This window comes from Harpia harpyja, chromosome 1, assembly GCF_026419915.1.
Source record: "Harpia harpyja isolate bHarHar1 chromosome 1, bHarHar1 primary haplotype, whole genome shotgun sequence".
Taxonomy (NCBI): Eukaryota; Metazoa; Chordata; class Aves; order Accipitriformes; family Accipitridae; genus Harpia; species Harpia harpyja.
Genome location: NC_068940.1, coordinates 65,794,529 through 65,816,838, shown reverse-complemented (window position 1 = coordinate 65,816,838; position 22,310 = coordinate 65,794,529). Strand labels below are relative to the sequence as shown.

General features: G+C 40.6%; 1 protein-coding gene across 6 annotated transcripts in view; it reads left to right on the top strand.

Moving 5' to 3' along the window:
• Positions 1-22,310, top strand: part of RARB (retinoic acid receptor beta) — a 335,127-nt gene that overhangs the window by 248,907 nt on the left and 63,910 nt on the right. For 5 of the 6 annotated variants that reach the window (XM_052797965.1, XM_052797957.1, XM_052797949.1 and 2 more), the window contains one exon: positions 15,421-15,569. In XM_052797965.1, the coding sequence (XP_052653925.1) occupies positions 15,421-15,569 (149 nt within the window). The remainder of the gene's footprint in view (positions 1-15,420; positions 15,570-22,310) is intronic. The other variant, XM_052797978.1, reaches the window with a different exon arrangement.

Sequence of the window (22,310 nt, the reverse complement as noted above, 5' to 3'; positions counted from 1 at the left end):
TTTTTTATTGTTAAGATCAGGTCCTGAGCGGGGGGGGGGGGGGGGGGGGGTGTCGGTTTTTTTTGCTTTTAAGCAGTTGTTCATACTTCTGCCTCTCAACTTTTGGTCTGAGGAGGTTTTTCTTCCCCCTCCCCCATCTTTCAGAGTATTCCTTTGCATTGCTTTGTTGTTTGGGTTTCCACTTTTCAGTGATGTGAGGAAGAAATTTTATTAGTTACTGGATCAGGGTATAAGTCAGATCCTCCTTAGTGGTTGCCTGGGAAGTCTTGGAGACCTGTCTTTCTTAAAGATCCTTCTGTTTTCACCCCACACATTGAACACCAAGATGTAAAATGCAGAACAAGTGGCAAATCACCTATGTCTTTCAGATATTTGTGTAAAGTGTCTTTGATGAGGGCAGCTAACAGAAGAATATACTTTTCCCAAGTCCTCATCCCCCGGTGAACTTCAGCCTTCCTCTCTCCATTTGGAGAGCACATTCCGGCTGTGTTTTTCTGATTGCACAGTTGCATATATCGTCACATGCTATGCAGGTTAGGTATGTGAACTGCTCGTCTTTCTACGCTTTGCGTGTATTGCCACATTCGCTTCTCTCAGACCACGCCAAAAAGGATCCATTATCTCTCTGAAGTTTTGAAACGAAGCCTTTGGCTGCCTGCAAGAAGTCAGAGCTGACTCACATCCTTCTGTGTTGGTTTTTTTTTTTCCTTATCCGAATCCTTTCCTCTCTCCGTGTTTTGGAGAGGTCCTGCAAGACTTCATGGTTGAAGCACGAGCTGTGTGTTAGGAAGCACTGCGTGTCTGGGGATGGTTTGGGAAAATAGCTGTTCCCCTCTCCCTGAAATGGAGTCCAGTATGAACACTGCAGTTGTTCACAGGGGCTGTTTTCACCTTTACCAAAATGTGAAAACAAAGCTTAGTTACAGCATGATACACTGACAGTGCTCAGTAATACTGTGTTTGTTACGCTTTCTCTAACCTTAATTTCTGTGCAGAACAAGAAAATACTCTGACGAAAAGAGGTGAGGAAGGAATGACGCAATTAAATGAGATTAAATCAGAGTATTGCTTTCCCTGGAACACGTATTTGGCTCTTTACCAACAATCTTTTCCCCGTTTTTCAAATAAACACATATTTTCACATGATAACTCTATTTGAAATATTAATGCTTCCAGGGCTGCATTACCTTTGTTTCTTCATCAAAGTCCATTACTATGAAAAGGCTGCTGTTCCTGAGGCTGTTTCAGCTTCAAAAGAATTTTAGGGCCTGGTCTGTTGCAAAGCTTGGGGGTATAATTAGTGAAAATGGAAATAGATGCAAGAGAAATTTAGTTCCTGATGTTTTAATTTAGTGTAGTACTGCCATGTGTTGTTGAAGAGGATTCTTAAAGGCAAACATAATTATTTCATTATGGTCTTCAGAATGCTTTCATTGGTCTTAATGACAAGAAGCTGCATAAGGAGTCATACATTTTAATTAGACCTTCTTATATTTACATCAGATAAATAACAAATAATTGATGAAAAACAAGTTTTCTGAATGGATGATTTCACACAGAGCTCTGGTTACAGTTTAATGATAAAACATTTCTCTTATTGCTTTGCATTTTAATTATCTAGAATTATTACTCTAGCAGAGATCTCAAAATACTGGTATTTCTATGCGTTTCATTAGATTCACAACTAATTTATATGAATCTGAAGCTAAGAGAAAAGGTGGTTTTCAACATATATCCATTACAATCAGTTTCCAGCTTTATTAATTTCGTTTTGCTTTCATTTCTTACATTTAGATGCCAGGTTTTTTTGGTGATAGTCTCTCCAGTAAAAGCTAGTGGGAAGAGGAGTTAGACTTTTTCCTATGCCTTCAGTTCCCTACATAGGAGCAAGTCCTGCCATTGTTAACAACCCAAAACTCCTGTAGAGGTCAAGGAGTGGGTATGAAACTCTAGGGCTTGTAGAGGAATTTTCTAAGGAAAAATTCAGTGCCTCTTTCTCACCGGCTTAGCCGAAAGTTGTATTCTTAAATCTCTTCAATTTACTTAGAAGATCTTACCGATACGCTTTTATAATTGTCTGTATGCTTGCAGGTGCATTTAAAATACCTGTATTTTTTCTTATCTTTACCCCCTTTATTGGACGCTTTATGATACCAGAAGAAATTATTTTAGAGTTTTGCTACTTGCAAGAGTCTTCCATGTTTGCAAGCACTCCAGCCTTTCATTTTTGTAATGAAACATATTTCACGTGATTCATTCCTGAGAGTATACAGAACGCTAATTGTTATTATTGATTTTAAATTTTGCAACCATTACAAGTAACCCAGATGAGTGGCAGATAAAGAGTAATAATCCATGGAGTTCTGGAAGTGTTTCATGTTTGTCTGTAGTACTTTATGTGATCAATAGTAACTGCCCCATTGAAACTAACTGCTGTATCAAATAACAGTAAATCAAATGAATGTGCTTACAGATTATTTATTGAAAGCTTTAATTGTTCACTGGGGCCCTGCTTATCTCAAGAAACAATAGAAGGCAGTGATCAGGCAAACTGGCTTGCAAATGCCAGGGGTGCTGTGAAACAGCAGGGTCTCCCCTGTGCCTGGGTGGTGTGAGAGCTTTCCAAAATGTGCCCCTGTCCCACTGGGATCGCCCATAGGGGCTGATCCCAGGGTAAATTGGTCAGAGGCGAGTTTTCTCTGAGAGCATCTCTTGAGTTCACAGGTTACTCTTTCTTAAATTATTATTTTTATAGATTGTCATCTTTTGGATGACAGATGTGTCATATCTGGTTAAAGTGTGGAAAAAGAACTAATAAGATTTCCCCAAAATTCCAAGAGGTCCCTGTAACGAGAGACAAAACAGGATCAGAACTTGGAAAGGGAAGTGAAGGAAAGCATACTAAACTTATTCTGTGGAAAGCTTACCTAGGTATATTGCAGTTTGGGGCAATTATATGCTGCTGTACAGTTGTCAGACTTATGCAAGTACTAAGAAATTAAATGCAATGATTTCTAACTAACAACCCTGTGCCATTAGATTTTACTAATTCCTTAAAATGGCTGCTCTGCCTTGTCATAGTCACTCCATGAAGTACTAGTGCCACAGGTTGGAGGTTTTCTGCACCTTAAAGTGAAATGGATAGTCCTATAGGCAGTTTCATTACTATCCACAATTTTTTTAATAGCCTTGGTGTGTTGTCAATAATACTTTGCTGTGGCTTCAGAATCCTTTCGGTATCAGCAGAGGCACTAAAGTCGTCCTTCAGCAAATTTGGGAAGATGGCACTGAATGAATTTACATTTAATAACATATCTTTCCAACCGTGACAACTGGAAAAGCGTTTGTAAAAATGAGCTTTATTTCTACAGAAGACGATGGCCCAAATCGCTCAAACAGGGCATTTTTTTCCCCTAAAAACGTATGTTTTGTGAAACATACTTATATACATACGTGTAATATTGGATAATCTTAATACAGACATTTTAAAATTATTAAAGCACAGTAGCCAGAGGTCTTCTGGAATTTAATCTCACTTGAAAAAGGTAAGTTCCCTTTTTCAAAGCGTAAGCTTCGCCTTCAGTTTCTTGGGACATCAGGTGTCAGGACTGAATGTTGCTTTTCCAGCTCTTTGGAAATAAAGTATTTCCTTTTTGCCATATTCTATATAAAGTATGGTTGACCTTTTCCCTGTTTGTAAGGGTGGGATATTGCAGTCAATTGTGAGCAGCTTAGCCGGGCAAAAAAACAACCAAGTTACTGTTGAAGGTAGGTGTTGAATAAGAAAGACCAGCTGACTAGGAAATACTGCTAGCACGTACGTGTTTGCCTACAGTACAGTGTGTGCGTTATTTTTTCTCTTCTGAGTGAGAATGGTACTGACAGGTGACATACAGGTAAAATTATGAGCATTCCTCACTCCAAGGGTTCAATAGGAAAATCTACTGCAGGTAGAGGATAGAAGAACAGAATATTGGAAAACGTGCTCTCCAGTCACAGTACTTATCTTGTCTCCAGTCTCTTGTGAATGTCTTATTTTATTGATCTTTGGTCTTCTAGGCAGAGAGTAGAGGTGTGCTCTGAGCCACAATCACGGTGTTGCTACCGCTTGGCTCTAGGACACCAAGCTCCTTGCCAACTTTCAGCTTCTGCTGCACCTACTACGAAAAGGGGCAGAGGGATGTTTGCCAGCTTAACCACACTGGCGGAAAGTAAAACGCTGGTATAAAAATAATAAGAATAAAAAGATATAAAATATTACATAAACTTAATGACAAGGACTCTGAATTACAAGGAGAGGAGATCTGGTACTGCCTTAGTTTTTCATGGTGCCTTCCCCACTGTGTTATCATCTTTTGTCTGGCAGGTATTCAAATCAGAAACATTGAAATTCCACTCAGGCAAGCATTACGGCTTGATAAACTGTATATTTTATTTGCCCCCTCAAAAGATACTGGTGATGCTCAGTTCTTAAATATTCCATAAACTTGAATTTTTTACATTAGCATCAGAAGTGTTGAGGTGAGCTGCTCTTAGTAATGCACTGTCCTCGTCTGACATGCTGAGGGGATGGAGGAGGACAGAGTTTGTCCCTGTTTTGGTCTCAGATGTTGCAAATGTATGTGTGCTGGAGGGTGTCAGAAAGGTTAAGTTTTGGTCTGACTGCCCTTCCAGTTGCTCAAGTGATGAAAGCCATTTTTTCCTGTTACTATGTCATGTCTAAGTGGAAATAATGTATTATTTTAATTATACCCCCACCGTTGCAGCAGTGCAGCAATGTGGGTGCAATTAAGCTAGTGTGAAGAATAGTCTTGACACTTACTCCGGAAGTAAGCTACATGGACGTGAAACACCTATATACAAGCAGAGGTACCCCAGAGGTTCACTGCAATAACGTTAGGGCATGGGAGATGTGTACCGGGATATGTGCTTGGTTTTAGAAGCTACCTTTGCTTCTCCCAGTCTATGCACTGCCCTGTCCTCTGCAGGAGGCTGCTGCTGCATGGCAGGAGGAAACTTCTGGCTCCCTTTCGCAGCCCCGAGCCTTGCCAGCTTCAGCAAATGGTCCTGTTTTGCAGCAGCATGGCTGGGAAGCAGGACACATGCTCTTCCACCCGCCCGCTCCGCCGGAGGGTTGGTAACCTCTGGGAAAGGGCTGGGGGGTGGCTGCCTGGGGTTTGCTGGTTCAGCAGGTTTCATCCCAGCTCCACTGTGGGATGAAACCTTACTCTATAAAGAATCGTACCTCTGGGTGGCATAACACTAAAAAAAAAGTCTGCAGCGAGGGCCCGAGGGTGCGATCCCGAGCAATGAGATATAAAGCTTCACGGTTGTCCGTTGCCTTGTAAAAAAGGCAAGTGGCTGTGTGACAGGGGACTGTCAAAGAAAATAAGGAGTTAGACCTTCTTTTCTAAGGAAATCAAAACTTAGAATTAGCAGAGCAATAAAAGCCTTCTAAAGTGAAAGCTGGAAACAATACATTTTTAATAAAATGGGCAGTTACTCTAATTGCTGAACCCCTACTGTTCAATTTCTTTTAGTGCCCTTATTCATTAAATTCAGCATACTTATACTTATTATTTACAGATGTATGCATTTTAACTTGTTTATAGAAACCATGCTTTGCAGAAAGCTGTGGATGGTATAATACTAATTTGTAAGTGTTTATTGCTGCCTATAATGTGCAATTTTAAAAACAATTAAAAATAGTGGTGGAGCTCATCGTTGGAGTCAACCCCAAACTGCCCAAGTGAAATATTAGTACCGTGTACCGCCTGAAAGGTTATAGGCCATTTGTAGTAGATTGATAGCATACCCATTAATGAAGAATTTACCTGTTCTTAAAGATTTTAAGCTCAGCAGTCTAGTTTCTAGATATTATTCTAATGTAACCCATTTAAACATATGTGATGGAGTTCATAATTGCCCTTGTAAATGGGTATAGAAAGGAGGGTATATAAATCAATTAGTGATATCCAGCAGTGTGGCTGTAATACAAATTAATTGGGATGATAAGCTTTTTAACTGCTACTATACTTACTTGAAGTAGTTTTGATCACTGAATAGGCTCTTGCTGAGTCACTCTATTAATTTTAAGATTTAAAAACACCTGAAGATCAAAATGTTCTGAATTAACAGTCCTAAAGTTTGAGAAATAAAATGATATGTAAAATATTACAGAGCAAGTCACTTTTACTGCATTTCCAAATAGAGCACAACAGTTTTATTTTGTCCATGTGGTACTGAACAACTGTGTAATAGTATTACGTGATTAAAGACATTAAAACACTCATTTTCTTGCTGGATTCGAGCCACAGCAAAAAGTCATGATGAATGGTGTCATAAGAACATGCTGAATATATAGAAAATAAAAAATTTATTTGGCAGACATAGTAATACTGAAAACTAATACCAACTTGGATAGGAGGCGAGTTTTGAAGAATAAAATCATTCCTTTGGTATAATACTCTGAATTATGCTGTTTGGATGCTTGAAAAGATTTGAAGATAAAAGAAAAGTCCTCAAAACACTGTAAAACGTTTAATAACTATAAATGGAGACTTTATGACTTAGTAAAATATCTGGATGTGTGTTGAGATTATAGTAACTATTTCATTTCCCTTGCAATTTTTATTTATTATTGAAGATATTGGATCTGAGTTTTCTCCCATTTATGTTTACAAGTCAAGAGTCTTTCTTGAAATCGGTGGGGTGACAACACTGTAAAACATCTGAAAAAAGAATCAGACCCCTTTTATTTTTAAGTGTTTTGTCCCTCACAATGTGCCTTTTTTCTTATTTTTGATCTTGTGGGGAAAACATGCTGAATTTGTGACACCACAGTTGTATCAATAGGCCACAGAAATAGGCTCCGTTTTCATAAATAAAGAATAAAGAGGCCAGAGTTCTCATTCTCTCTACATTTGTGTTGCTTCTTTGCCTATGCCACTTTATTCCAGATGAGGATCTGACCTTGGGAATTCACTGGTAAAGCAAACAGGGCCTGAAATGGAAGAAAAGTCCATTTTCAAACAAAAAATCTAACTTCATGCACATGATAGCACAATTATATAAATATTTTTAAAGAAGATCCTATTTTTCAGTTTTGCAATAATGTGGAATTTTCACTTGAGACTCATGCAATTTTGCATGGTAGTGGCCAGGCAGAAATCACCGACCTGAAAAAACTACAGAGCTAGCATCTTTCGGATGTTTTTCTTCAGTTTTCCGTACGATTTATTTTTTTCATTTAACATGTTTTCTTTTTCATTTCGAAGGTAGGCTCCTAATACAAAGTGATGAGCTGCTGCCCTGTAAACTCCACCGTGCCTGCCAAACCCTCCGGCCATCCTGTCTGTACACTTACTTTCACCCTGGCTCCCTCATGGTGTCTGGCCATTTATTTAGCGAAAGACGCTCCTGTTCTCAGTTACTAGCACGTCATTAAGTCTCGCTGTCCTGAGAGTGACACAGGTATAACCAGACACAGTTCTTATCCCTGATATAATTAATCCTGACAAGCTTTCTGCCTTCCACGTTTGCTCAGGTGTAAATGCATCTTTCTGGCTACACGGACACATAAACCCAAATGTAGAACTGCTTTGCTGATGTAACTGTAAAAAAACCAAAACCAACAACAACAAAAACCCAACACCAGCCTGGAAACCAGTATAATTTTCTTTGAACAGGTGATGCGAACACAAATCTCCTACGTTAGTTAAACATACCACCCCTGGGTTTAGCGGAGCTGGTGCTTGAAAACCAGGCATTGCAAACCAGGGTAAACCTTACTCCTGTTTGAAAATACCCTCCTAAGCAAACCTGCAGAACATGAACGTGCTCTTACAGAGCAGCTGCAGCCTCCTTGTTTTCCTTTACTGCTAGCTGTAGTAAATATGTCTGTAGAGTATGTAGTTGCCAGAAGTCCTGGCTTTACTGGGAGAGGCACCAGAGGTGGTTGCTCCCTGCCAAATACCTGTGGGACACAACAAAACGATGGAGCAGCTTCGGAAAAAGGTTTTGGGGTGTTTTCATTTGGAAATACGCGGTCGGTGCATATTGGTGATTTCCAGATCATACGTTCTCAATATATAAGACTAGCCTGGTAGATGCAGGCTTATGTCTTGGTGGTATATCAGGCTGATGTTGGCTTGGACAGTATAGTCAAGAGTAGAGGTTTTTGTGGCAGTTTCTGGCATTGCTTATGCCTGTGTGGGACACAGCCCCCATGTGCATGGGCGCTGCTGAGTTGCCTTCAGGAGAGGATTTGGGACTTCTCTCAGGGCAGGTCTGTTGTCTGCTGGGACATTCCTGTGTAATTGTATATATGGTGGGGTAGTCTTATAGAAAGTTGATTCCTAGCTGGCCATGGAGATCAGAAAATGAAGACGAGCCTTTCATCATCTTTCCTGAGTTCCCTGCCAGCAGTAGTGGCCGTGCTCGGGGGCAGAAGGCACCCAGCCCTGGCCTGCCTTGCAGTCAGCAGGGGAGCGCGGTGTGTGCACAGACTTGGGGGTGCTTCAGAGCCCCCACGTTAGAGGGACTGAGCACAGTCTGAGTTCCCTGCTCTGTTATGTATCCCACGTGTAACCTGGGGCAAGACACGGAAGGCTATATTGCTAGAGTTACAGCTAGGTTGTCGGTTGCTGTTGAAAATCCCAGCTGGGTACTGCTTGCATTTTTCTAGGAATTTAAGACCCAAGCAAATCAAGCTCTTAGGCTGTCAGTGCTTCTGTTTCCCATCTGTAAAGTAAGAAGAATAGCTCTTCCGTTATCTCACTTGGGTGTTACAAAGGTAAAAATATGAATGCTCACGGGATATTCACATACTGGAGTGGCAGGGACCACGCTTGTAGATCAGATAGGTAGAAGAAAGCAGGATCTTTCATGCTGCTAAATATGGCAGGACCAGAAGTGCTGCAGGCTGTGCTGTGTGGCTGGGACAGCAGGGCCCCGGGGAGAGTCACTCAGGGCATCTGTGATCTGTGCAGGAATGCCACCAGGGAAGATGCGCTGGCAGGTGGGGCCCCTGGAGTGTGTTAATAAATGGCACTGTAAAGTCAGGTCACTGAATTTGCATGCCTAACAACTGGATTTATTAAGAGGCCAGGTTGTGGCATAACGGAAAAGTATGTTATAAAAAAATCCCCACCCTTCATTGGGCAACCGATAGAGGATATTTGTGGGAATAATAAAATCTGTGCTACAAATGAAGCAGTTAGCTGCTAAGGAACAGAAATTGTATTATGAGACTAGAACAGAAGGATAACCGAAAGATAGATGCTTTTGTCTTCTGATTTACTGCAAACAAATCTGGATAGCTCTGCTATGCTGGTAGTAGGATGCTGAACTTTTATTTCCTGGCCCTAATCACCTGATATGAATAAAGGTTTCAAAGGGCTACACTCCTGTCGTATGGCCAAGATCAGTATCCACTGACTCCGTTGACTTATGTTACATGACTCTGCAGGTTAACAGTACAGATTTGCAATTGAAACTTGGCAATTTTGTTGATGGAAAGGCATGAAGGAATATGATGTGGCTCGCTCTCTCCCAGTTCTAAACTGAGGGAGATGCAGCAGATGAGTGTAAACACTTCTTTTCTGCCGTTGTAGTTGGCAAATACAACTTGGTATGGACACAGCAAAGGCATTTGCTGAATATGAAGAAATGAAGAAGCCTTTTTTGGTTGGTTTTTTTTTTTTTTAGACTTATCCTTTGAAGTTAGTCTGCGTTTTAACACTGAAATGCTAAAATGGTCAAAATGAAAGCACTCTGAGTACCTGCTTTGCGAGTAATGGCTCCCCTCAAGGTTATGGAAGCCTTTCAAGGTTCATTCTTTCAAATACCTTTTGGCTTAGCAGGATCAGGATCGTTACCATTATTTGCATTGGAGTAGTGCTTGAAGGTCCTGCAGCACCGGTTATTGTACAGCCTGAGACCCTGCCCAGAATAGTGTCCTGTCTAAATACTTGAGATGCAAAAGGGTGGGGGAAGAAAATACTGTCCTGATGGTATGTCTGCCTGCAGTGGAGCAATGGCCAGATTTGTTCTTGGAACTTCATTAGGGTAAGGATATCGGAGCAGAGAGTGTGTTTAACTGCTTCTTGTACTCACGAGGTAGAGGGCAGAGTTCAGCAAGACCCCTCTTCTCCCAGATGTGACGGGACAGAAGCCAGCTGTCCGTATCACTCTCTTCACTGACAAGACTCGTCACAGCAAAAGTACTTAGGCTTTAGAGACTTCTGCCAACTCAGCTGCGCCTATCGGGGCTTGCACCTTGTCCGAGATAGCTATTGGCAGCAGCAGCCTGTGCCCTGGGCATGACTCTTAAAATGACTTGGTCTGAGGCATCTTTTAGGTGACCTTGTGTGCAGTTTGTCCATTAGTAAGACCTTGCAGATTGGGTTCAGAGCTCCATAACCTCTACTTCTTGCTGGTGTTGTTGTTATTTTAATCATACTGTAGGAATCCTGAACAGCACATAGTGAAAAACTGTGGGATCCTCTTTTAGCTTTTAAAATAACAGAAAAGGATCATTTTGGATTGGGCACCCTCAAGCAGAAACCAGGTCATAAAGTTTCATCTTCTGATGTCCCTGTTGAAAGTGGAATGCCCCTTTTCAGACTAAAAGCAAACCTGAAGACTTAGAGGGTTTTTTGGCTTTCAGCCCAAATAATACCTTTTTCTTTTTTTTTTTAAGACCTAGACAGTCTTGTAGAGATGAACTAAAACTTGATTAAAATTAATGCTGGAAAATTTGTAATCAAGAATTGAAACAGAATAACTTATATTTAACATCATGGCTTTAAGGCAGATGTGTGCAGCTAGCAAGACACAAATAATAAAAAAGAAACCCTCAAATGTGGAAAACATACTTTCTTAAGTCCTTCTGAAAATCCTGGTGATAATATCTCAATCTGGAGTTATTGTGGCAGCCTATGTTTTAATCCAGGTATGCTGTGTTCACTCGTAATAAAAAGCATTCCCTCCTGAACCTCGATGCATACCCAGCCCTATGAGGAAAGATGTTTGACTGTGGTGGTTCGTTCTGCGTCGATTAACAATTGCACATGGCTTCCCCTGAGCCTTTCCCTCTGTCCTCCTGCCCTCAGCCCACTCCACCTCCGTGCCGTCAACCCCCGGGTAAACCAGCAATCCAGCACAGCGAGTGCCGTTGTGTGAAATAGTAGCGCGACTTCTTTGCTTTGTGGTGTTGTCTTTGCAAGGGAGAAAATGGGAGTCTTCGCACAAGGGAAGACTTTGTTCTCCTCTTTCTGTTGTCCGTGATCCCCACCTGTTGTATATATGGTAAAAATGTCTGGGACTTATAACCCAGCAACAGTACGCAGCCAGAGTCATGTGTGACCGGGTCAAACACACACTCGCTGGAGGGTCATGGCCAGGTTACTAAGTCAAGGCTGGCAAGTCTCCACGATAATGTTTTCTTTCTCTCTCACTCTTTTTTTTTTTTTTTTTTTCCCTCCCCTTGTCTGTCTTCCAAACAACAGTTTAAAAAAAAAAACCAACAAAAAAACAAAAAAAACCCTCGTAACAATGCAAACTATTTAAGCATGACAAATTCAAAGAAGTTTTTTATTAAAAAAAAATTGGATGGGGGGGCTGAGTCAATGATATTTTGGATTTAATTTGATAGTATAGTTTTATGTGGCACATGAAAGAGAGAAATTTGTATTGAAACAATTGAGACCCACTTTCCCAGTTCCTGGCTCTTTCCTGGAAGATGATTAAAAGCAGACTTTTTTTTCCAGACGAGACATAAAAATTAAATGATCTACAGTATATAGTTATTTTTTCAAATGTTTGGAGGCTTATAAATAACTTCTACAATCAAATGCACACATACAAGCAGCAGAGGATCTGGTTCTAATTACTTGTACTTTAGTTGAACTTTGGCGTTTCCTTTGACTTTCTGCCTAATGTATGTGAGCTGTGTGCCTTGCACTCCTGCAGTGAATTCACAAAAAAAAAAAAAAAAAAAAAAGAGGCAAAAAATCCAGACTCTTGTTGGTGCCAACAAAAATGAGGGTTAACAGAATGTTTTGACCAAATGCAACACTTTGCTATTCACCCTAATTAGCTGAAATTGCTGCTTCCCACCAGGGACCCTGAGCTCAGTATTCAAAATTCCCTTGAGGCTATCCAGGAAATGCCATTTGCTTTACAACTTCTTATTCTTTTAAGACTTAACTGTCCAAAGTGTGCATTAACATACAAGCTTAATAATCTAAGTTTCTAGCAAAATGGAAGGCATTTCCATAGTGCCTGCCTGTTTCTAGTTGGTCACAAAGTAAAATACCTCCTCCATCTGTCAACATGGTTTAGCTGGCAGTAAATTAGCTCTCACGAAGCACGCTGTGCTTTTAAAGATCTTATCTGCTGCTTTATCTAGCCTTTAGAAATATTTCAGACATCTTAGGAATTGTGAAGTGACCGATTGTTTGAGAATCCCTGTGTGCTTAAGCTGCATTCAGGTGTTGGGTGACGGCACTGAGGGTCTGTTTTCTCAGGTGAGTAGGGACCCTGAAGTGTCACATCCCACAGGACAAGACAGCAGGGCATGGAAAGAAGTTGTTTTTTTTTTTTTTTTTTAATTTTTCCTAAAATCATAAGACTTCTTTAAAAATGCCTCTTCTGGAAATGTCAACTGTCTGCCCCCCATCCTTTCTTTTTTCCACCATGCATGTGCAGACATGCATAGGAAAAAAAGCAGGTTCTGCTGTCATGCGTCCACTAGCCACTGACATGATACAGAAATAGCACTTTATACCTGCTGAGCATGAATTGCTACAGATGCCTGCACTAGATTTCTGCACTTCCATGCTGGCAGTACGTACATTTTCAAATAAAGAGTTAAAAAGGCTAAATCCAAGGAAGAATAGTAAGTCAGAAGCAGGAGTAGGAGTTGAGCGTGTGAACCTGACTTCAAGCCTTCTCCAGAAAGCCATACATCTTGCCTGTGATCAAAAGTGAAAGTTCCCAAACTGCGTTTTCTTGCAAACAACAACAAAAAAATCAAACTCTCTAGAAGGTTGTTCAGCTGATGCAAGTATTATGTTGAATAGCTTAAGCCCTTTCAGGAACATATGTGTGTATATGGGTATTTTACAGAGGTCCTTCTGGTTTACATTGGCTCTTTCCTTCTCGTATACCTTTTCAAATCATCCAGAAGAAAATTCTCTAGCAGCACCTTCAGCTCTTCAGTTGCTATGTTGTGTATTTATGAACTAATCTGGTTGCTTACTCTCTTTTGGGTATCGCAAGTTCCTGGTGCTTGGCCAGTGCCTGACAGACCTCTGTTGTATGTATGGTTTGTGGTTTGAACACTACTGTTGGATGCTGGTGCTTGTTTAGGATGAAATCATGAAAAAAGCAGAAGTGTATCGGTATTATTCCTAAAAGACTGCTCTCCCCAATCTGAAATCACAGAAGGATTGCAGGAGTGCAGTTGTTTTATTGAATGACACAACCTTGTTTTCCCATGGGGAGCCTAAAAACTGCCTTTTAGATGGACTGAGAGAGTTGAATGAGCTAATACGAAACACATTGTCTGCTGGTATTAGAGTTTTAAAGCTTAAATTTTATTATTCTATAGGCTGATTGGAAGCCACCATAATTCATGTAAGAGCATGAAATAAGGCAAGGAATGTTTGAGGCCTCTCAAGGGCATTTGATGAATCTAACTTTAATTTAAAAGTACTAATAGATTATTGATTCAAGCAGGATGGCTGTGCAGAGATCAATAACAGAACACTCTCTGTCTCTCTTAAATAGCAAAAATTACTGTTGAAAAGACATGATCATTCTCATCTGAGTTTTCATTAAGAAAAAACTTCATTAAAGTTTTCTTGGTGTGGTAGAAACCTGTAGTTTTTTGGTTAGCCAAGGTTCAGTGTACTTAATACTGAAAAAGATAAGTACAGTTCTGGACGTTGTCTTAACGTCACAATATATGGAGCCACTTTATTTTACTTTTCTGTTTTTTCACAGCCTCCTTATTGTTAGATATATAAATAAATTGTTCCCGTTGGAAAGATATTTCTTTGCTTAGAATCACAGCCTTTAACACTTCACTCTAGCATTTATTTTCTTCTCAAGAAATGTCTGTCCTTGAAGTTGTTAGTACCTTAACCCAAGTAAAAATTGCAGGAAGGGGCCCTTCTCTCACAATTAATCAGAAGTTGCATCGTGCTCCGTGATGCCCTCTGTGAATTCTACAGAACATGAGTTGACAATGAATCATGAGTTTAATACAAATGTATCATCTTTGTAATCTGAAAAATATAATGTACAGTAAATCTTGTCTAAGATTTTTCCATTGAGTAATATTCTTTAGGGCCTGCTGTTAGTACTCTTGAGATTTAGCTCTGCTGATAGTGCCTAATATTTCTGGATAGATCTGAGTTCACAGATCCTGTCATTTCTGCATATGTGTTGAAAAGTTAGAGGGATTTATCTGAGAAGCAGCAGACGGCTAGGTGAAACATGAAAATGTATTGCACATCTACAATAAATGTGAGGAATGATGACAGCATATCACAGAAAACTAATGCAGATGTTTTGGAAAGATGTAGTTCGCAGGTCTTATCTTGCATCGTAGAGCTTTCATGTCCTTTCCCTGAAAGGGATAACTGGCTTTTCAGCAGGTTCAAAACAAATGACCATCTAGAAATATTAAGGCAATAAAAAGATGTGGGGTCATAATGTATAAGTAGCTCTTTCTCAGAGAGGTTTCCTGACGTTACAAATCCTAAGGTAGGTAAGGAAGTGTTGCTGGGTTGTGCTAGTTTTACAGATTAAAACCCCAAAAGACGACTTGTTCAGGTAATTTTCACTTCAGGTCTTATAGTTAGTCATTTGTCTCTTTACATATGTCCTGATGCATGCTGCTGTCCTGCTGTGGCAGAATTGCACATTGGAAGTGTTACCTTTTGTAGAAAAAGGCAAGAGATATAAGGGCTCTCCCAAGATCAGGTACGGATTGGAAGGGCACATGCCACAAACAGTTTCCCTTTAAAGGCTGATATCCGGTGCACACACATGGATCCCACGCAATTCAATAGGCTAAAACCAGAACATGAGCCCAAAGTTGTCCATTTTTGGAGCCTGGTAAGAGATTCAAGCCTTATATCTGATGTGAGCTGTAGCTTTTGTGGTGTTGAGTAGCTGGATCATGAAAAATGATTGGGTACTTTAAAATATACTTTTGAGGCTGTAGCATGTAGTCCTGTCATTACTTCCCTTACTTTGGTTCCCTTTAAATTTTGCTAGGAAAGACAAATGAATGTTTATTATACAAAGAAAGATATGGGCCAGTTTGATAGTTGTAATACAGTAAATAATCAGTTATTTAAAATTCATTCATTAATCATTCAATTATATTTCTTTTTTCTTTTGTAGCAGTTGAAACTCAGAGCACCAGTTCTGAGGAACTTGTTCCGAGCCCTCCTTCACCACTTCCACCCCCTCGTGTTTACAAGCCCTGTTTTGTCTGTCAAGACAAGTCATCCGGATATCACTATGGTGTCAGTGCTTGTGAGGGATGTAAGGTGAGTGCCATCATCAACCTTTCCTTTTACAGGACAGCATTTCGTTTTAGAGAGGGGCAAAACAATGCAGTTAGGTGTAACTTGATTGTGTCCAGAGACGCCAGTACCTTTCTTGTGTGAATTAATTCTGATTCATGAGTAAAGCCAAGTAAATTACCATCATGCCTGGAATTATTTTCCTTCATAACTGCTGCCAAAGTATGTCTTTCAGAGGGACTTCCGTAAGTATTGACTAAAATGAGAATGTGATCATAGATGTAGACATAATCAAAAAATAAAATGAAAACACTTTGAGACTCTTCACTGTCCATCTGTAGGTGAGGTATACCCTGAGAACTCACATGGTCATTGTCTGCTCTCAGCTTGGCTGCTTCTGTGTGCTGCTACCTCTGTATATCCAGGGGGTGGAATTTGGGAACAGGTTCTGATCATCTGGAATTTTTTGCCATAGTCTCTTAACTATCTAACTAATCTCAAATCAAATGGGGAATTTGAGGATTAGCAGGTTGGTATTTGCAAAATTTAATCTAGCTGACTACAGTGCTGGCACATCTTCTAGCTGCTTTCCAGTGCCATGATTGTCAGAGCATGAATTGACTGTCCGTAGGATGTGGTAATATAATACACCGTTCTAAAGTAGAGAATGTCTAAAGATGAGATACACATCAGAGAAGCAATGTCAGCTAAACCATGTGTGTATGGCAATAAAGAGAGGTGTACACACAGTGAACAGTATGGGTGCAAAGAAGAAGGTAGTGCGAAAAATGCTAGAGAAAAGATATCATAGGACAGATGCTCTCACAGTATACTTTATTAGTTATGGTACCCTAGTGCAATGTTCTTTTTTAACAATTAAAGAAAAGACCTGTGATTTTCATCCTTTAAATTAAAATAGTTGTGTAGTGCTTAGTCCAGTGAAGATACTAATGCATGTCGAAAATGTGACAGGTGCTATATCCATATAAATGAAGTTATTAGAATAAATTAATAAAAAGTATTTTGCTGCCTTATTTTTGTGAAATGTTGTAATATTTTTCAGATGCTGTGCAGTTAGCCATTTTTACTTTATCTTTTGAACCTGCAACTTCTTCCGTGCTGTTGTGGTTTAGCCCCAGCCAGCAACTAAGCACCACACAGCCACTCACTCACTCCCCCCTCACCCAGTGGGATGGGGGAGAGAATCAGAAAAAAACTAAAACTCGTGGGTTGAGATAAGAACAGACAATAATAATTATAAAAGAATTGGAATATACAAAACAAATGATGCACAATGCAATTGCTCACCACCCTCCGACCGATGCCCAGTCAGTTCCTGAGCAGTGATCCCACCTCCAGCCCAACTCTCCCCAGTTTATATACTGGGCATGACATCACATGGTATTGAATACCCCTCTGGCCAGTTTGGGTCAGCTGCCCTGGCTGTGTCCCCTCCCAACTTCTTGTGCCCCTCCAGCCTTCTTGCTGGCTGGGCGCGAGAAGCTGAAAAATCCTTGACTTAGTCTAAATATTACTTAGCAACAACTGAAAACATCAATGTGTTATCAACATTCTTCTCATACTGAACCCAAAACATAGCACTGTACCAGCTACTAGGAAGATGATTAACTGTATCACAGCCGAAACCAGGACAGTTGCTACTGGCCTTTTGTATTGACATAAAATATTATAGTCCTGGGTTTGTATCAAAAAACTGTAAGATTGGAGTCTTGTTCCCCCCATATTTTATAACTGAAGTAGTGAAAGTAACTATTTAAGCTCACCTCAGTTTTAGAATCTCTTTCTGGTATTGAGGTTTTCCTCAGATATCATGTTTGGTTTTTTTTCTTTTAGCTGCCACAAAACTATCAAAATTTAAGTGTCTGTTAGGAAGAACTATGGTAAGAACATGCTGTAGCTGATTTCATTAAATAGGAAATCTCATCATACTCAGATGCCAACACACAAATGGTGGTGTCATTTGCTCACCCACACGTTCCCTCTAAGCACAGATGTAATTGCAGACTGTAGCAGAAAGGTCACATGTCCCTAAGACTTCATTATTTTTGAAAAATATGCAAAAATATACTGTAGGGCTTTTATTGGATACTGCAAAGTGTTTTCATAAATAATTAAAGCAAGACCATACTTGTCAAAATACATGAAGAAATCTATCTTGTGTTAGCCACTATTCAACAACAACAAAATCATGTTCAGTTATTTGCTAATTTGCAAGATGGGGTAATTCAGCACTTAGCAATAGCCACTTGTCGTGGTTTAACTCCAGCCGGCAACTAAGCCCCACACAGCCACTTGCTTACTCCCCCGCACTGGGATGGGGGAGAGAATTGGAAGAGTAAAAGTGAGAACACTCGTGGGTTGAGATAAAGACAGCTTAATAGGTAAAGCAAAAGCTGCATGCGCAAGCAAAGCAAAACAAGGAATTCATTCACCACTGCCCATGGGCAGGCAGGTGTTCAGCCATCTCCTGGAAAGCAGGGCTCCATCACGCCTAACGGTTACTTGGGAAGACAAAGGCCATCACTCCGAATGTCCCCCCCTTCCTCCTTCTTCCCCCCAGCTTTATATGCTGAGCATGACGTCGCATGGTCTGGAATATCCCTGTGGTCAGTTGGGGTCAGCTGTCCCAGCTGTGTTCCCTCCCAACTTCTTGTGCCTCCCCAGCCTGCTCGGTGGTGGGGTGGGGTGAGGAGCAGAAAAGGCCTTGGCTCTGTGTGAGCACTGCTCAGCAGTAACAAAAACATCCCTGTGTTATCAACACTGTTTTCAGCACAAATCCAAAACATAGCCCCTTCCTAGCTACTGTAAAGAAAATTAACTCTATCCCAACCAAAACCAGCACACTGCTGTTAAAAGGGAAAAAAAAAAAAATAAAAAGAAAAAACCCCCAACGATTAGTTACATATAAAACCTGTCAGTCTATGAGAAATAACAAGTTTTTAAAGCAGTAACTTAGCTGCTTGAGACTGGTAATATTTGGGTTAGTTGGTGCTAGCTCTTCAACAGATTAGATTAGGACTTTATGAATCTCTTCCACCGATTAAATCAACTTCCTTAGTGAGTCCTAGAAACTGGCAAAGAACACGAGACCACTGAGTCAACTAGTGGTCCCATTGGTGGACAGTCATGTACTACATTTGCTGTTGAAAGTTGTCTGAGCTTCCAGGTCAACAGAAGTGGTGTGCTGGATGACAGCAGACAGCAGTCAGTAGGTGAGCACAACACCAGAGACAGCCTCAGAAACCTCTACGTTGCCAGTTTCTGCTCTTTCTCTGAAGAATGTTACCTTTTTCTCTTGAGTCCTTTTGGACTGTTTGGTTTATTTTTCTTTTCCTTCATCTTTGCTCTACATTTGCTTTCACAGAGTCATTTCTTGGTCCTGTACCATAAGAAAGCTGCCACGTTGTACTTCTTATTTCTAACCATCCAGGCTCCTGCCTGTACTCAAGTCTACCTTCACCCTCGGTTCCCAATATCAGTTCTTCATGCTTCTCGTACTTGCTAGCTTTCTTTGTACAAAAATTTAGCCAGTTGCTTTGCAGGTTTCAATAAGCATTGAGCACTGCCACTGGGGAAGCCTTGTCTCCTCTGGATCTCTGCCTTTTAGTTGGTTAACCCAGGTTTTTTAGAGAGCCTGTGTTTCACTGAAGGCTTCTGCTCAGTATGGAGCTGGAGTTTCATGCTGATTCTCTGGTGAATCAGGGAGCAATCATAAGGAAGGATTCACGTTACAGCCTTTCGTCTAGTTAGGAACACAAATTTTTTTCTCCTTTACCTGAACACATGTGTCCATGCAAAGAACTTTATTTTCTTTGAGATTCGGAGTTTCACTGAAGCTGACCAGCGTGTTCAAAAGCTGTTGGGATGGAGAGAGGCAACCTCGCTTACGGACAGCTGGGTTGCACAAAGCTCATTCCATAAGAAGCTAGACTAAAATGTCAGCTAAATCAAGTATTAATTCTCCTTTTTTTTTTCTTTTCCTCTGACCTTGTTGCCTTTTCTCTTTCTTCACTCCTATTCCCATCATTTCTTTCTTCAACTGATTTGCAATCTCTGTTCTGTGATGTTAAACCTTAAATTCATTCCTTTTTCCTCCTGCATTGCACCTCCCTCTGCTCTGAGGTCCTTTTCTCAAGTCTTTTCCTTTTTCCTTTCTGACTCATTTACCTTTTCCTTTGATCTCCTGGCAATCTTGTTTCTCAAGGGAAACACAATGGAAAATTCTGCTCATATCATATTTACCTAATTAGGGCCCTGTTCCTTTTCTTTTTCTGTGCTGGCTTTCCCTTGGTTTTCTTCTAGTTCTCTCTCTCTTTCCTTCTCCTTTGCCTTTCTTCTTTGAGCTCCAGTGAAGCTGCTATCACAGTGATCAGTAGCAGTCTCCATCTAGTGCAAAGGGACAGACAGCTTTCTGTCCTCCAGGTTTTGGGTTGATGACTGCCTTTGATTCAGCAGGCCTTCTTTTTCCCGGCTTTTAGGGCTCTTTAGATTCTCCTCCTACTTTGCTTACTGTTTATTCAATATCCCCTTAAATGGCTCTTTATCCACTTCCTGATGCTGTTCCCTGAGGTTCAGTTCTTTGGTTTTCTCTCTCAAAACCATGTTACTGACCTGTTTTATGGTAGACCAATGGGGGAGGTCATGGCAATATTCTGCTCATAAAGGGTGTATTCTTAATGGAGACCCTTCCAGCCAGGAGCCCTTGGAGAGCTGTGGATGGTGATGATGACCTTGTGATGCTCAGTTTGGGAACCACTGCGCTGGAAATTTTATCGTCCCTCAATTGTAACCAACCCATGGATGATTTCCACACTCACCCCCATCTCTGACTTCTCCCCTGCTGTCTTCCCCTGGTGTATCCTCTTGCTCGCCTCACTGCTACCTTGGACACAGAGTTCATGAAGACAGAACTTTCCATCCCCTCTCTTCGTGACATCACCAACTGTAATCTCATGGCATGCAGTTTTTTCAGACATCGTGCCACGATGACATCATTTCTGATCTGCAGCACTGTAATTCACGATTTGTTGTCCTTTTTCCTCCAGAATCTGCCTTCAGCTGCCTTCATTGTCAAACCATTGCTGTGGTCTTCTTGCGTGGTAATTAGATTGGTCCCTTCTCCTGTCCTTCCTTCCCTTTTTCCCACTTGCCGTCATCCTTGGACCTTATTTTTTCAGCTACCGGGGAACAACTTCCTAATCTCCTTTGCCAAACACTTTTTTCAGTATTCTAAGCACCCTTTTTTTAAGTGATCCTTCTGTCTTATTCATTACCTGAGTCTTCAGTACTGTGCCTCACTAGAAAGACTGTTCTGTGGCTTGTTTTGATAGGCTAGTCTTTTAAGGTTTTTAGGGGCTGGAGTGTTCCATAATATGCACTTCTGAACCACAATGAAAGTTTAGGAGCCGTCTAAATAATTTTAAGCTATCTTGTTTTCTAATTTTAGTATGTTCATGCTGAAAATTTTATTTGCGATTGTAGATTTAGAGTACCTGACTTCTTGCTTTCCAAATTTGAAGTTTGGGAGCTTTCAGAAGGTTGATATCCTGAGCTTTTTCTCAATTTGGTCGGTCAAATTCAGCAGTCAGGATTTTTTTGTGTGTTTTAAACTGGTTTAAGAAAAAAAATCATGGCTTCGTGTTTATTTCCGGGTGTTATGCTGCAAAAGGCTGATGTGCCTCTTAGCCTGTCGATGGCTTTGTGTATGTATTAGAATCTCAAACCAAACTGATCTTCACGGTGTACTTGTATTTTGTGAGAAAAATTCCAGAGCTGGTCCATCTTTTTATGTGTAAAATACAATACATTGATAATATTCAGCTTATTTACAACTTTCCCATTTTGTAAACTGTGTGGCATTTCAGAGGCGGGTTTTGGAATCTACTCGTGTGTTTCATGACCTCAGTTAAAGACTGCTGAAATCTCTTCCCCACCCTGGTCTCTGGGTGTTGCTAGACAGCACGCAAATGAATTCCATACAAAATGAGCAACTTGGATTTATCCAGCTGGTACAAGTGGTTATAGGGCTGTCACTGAAAGCTCAGCTCTTTGGTCCTGACTTGATTCGTCACTGTAACCGGGTTTGCAGAAAGGAAGACTGAGAGTAGCGGGCTGGATTCCCCACACAATGCCATCATTGTGTGGGCAAGGAGGAGAAGATGGTGTTCTGGCAGCTTCAGCTGTCTCTGAAAGCCTTGTCTCTTGTTCTGGCCGTTTAAAAGACGGCATTCCTCTGCTGGCAATCCTGCCTGGATTCCTGGTTTGAACTCGGTGGGCAGCAAAGATGCCTAGAGCAGTTTCAGGAGAGAAGACAGCACAGCATATAAGAGGGTAGGTTTACGGTCCAGCAGTTTTGTCTGAATGATCAAGGTGCCTCTCTGCCTGTTGTTGATGCTAATGGACAAAAACGTAGATAAATCTACTTCAATACCAAGTGATCCCAGGTCGGCTTTATCATAAAGGAAGAATAGCTTTCCTTCCATCAGAGTTTTCATATAAAATCATATCTAATATGGGATCCTTAAATTAAAAGGGTAGCCACATTTAATATATTTTCAAACGTCTTCAGCTATGAAAATATGCCTATTTGTTTGACACCTTCCTGGCTCAATTTTTTTTTTTTTTTTATTGCAAAGACTTTTAGCAGTACAGAAAATAGGCGTTGATATAAACCCTGAAACTTAGGTCTATAATTGGACTGACTGCCACAAGAAAGATAAGATACACATAGGAGAAGAAAAGAAA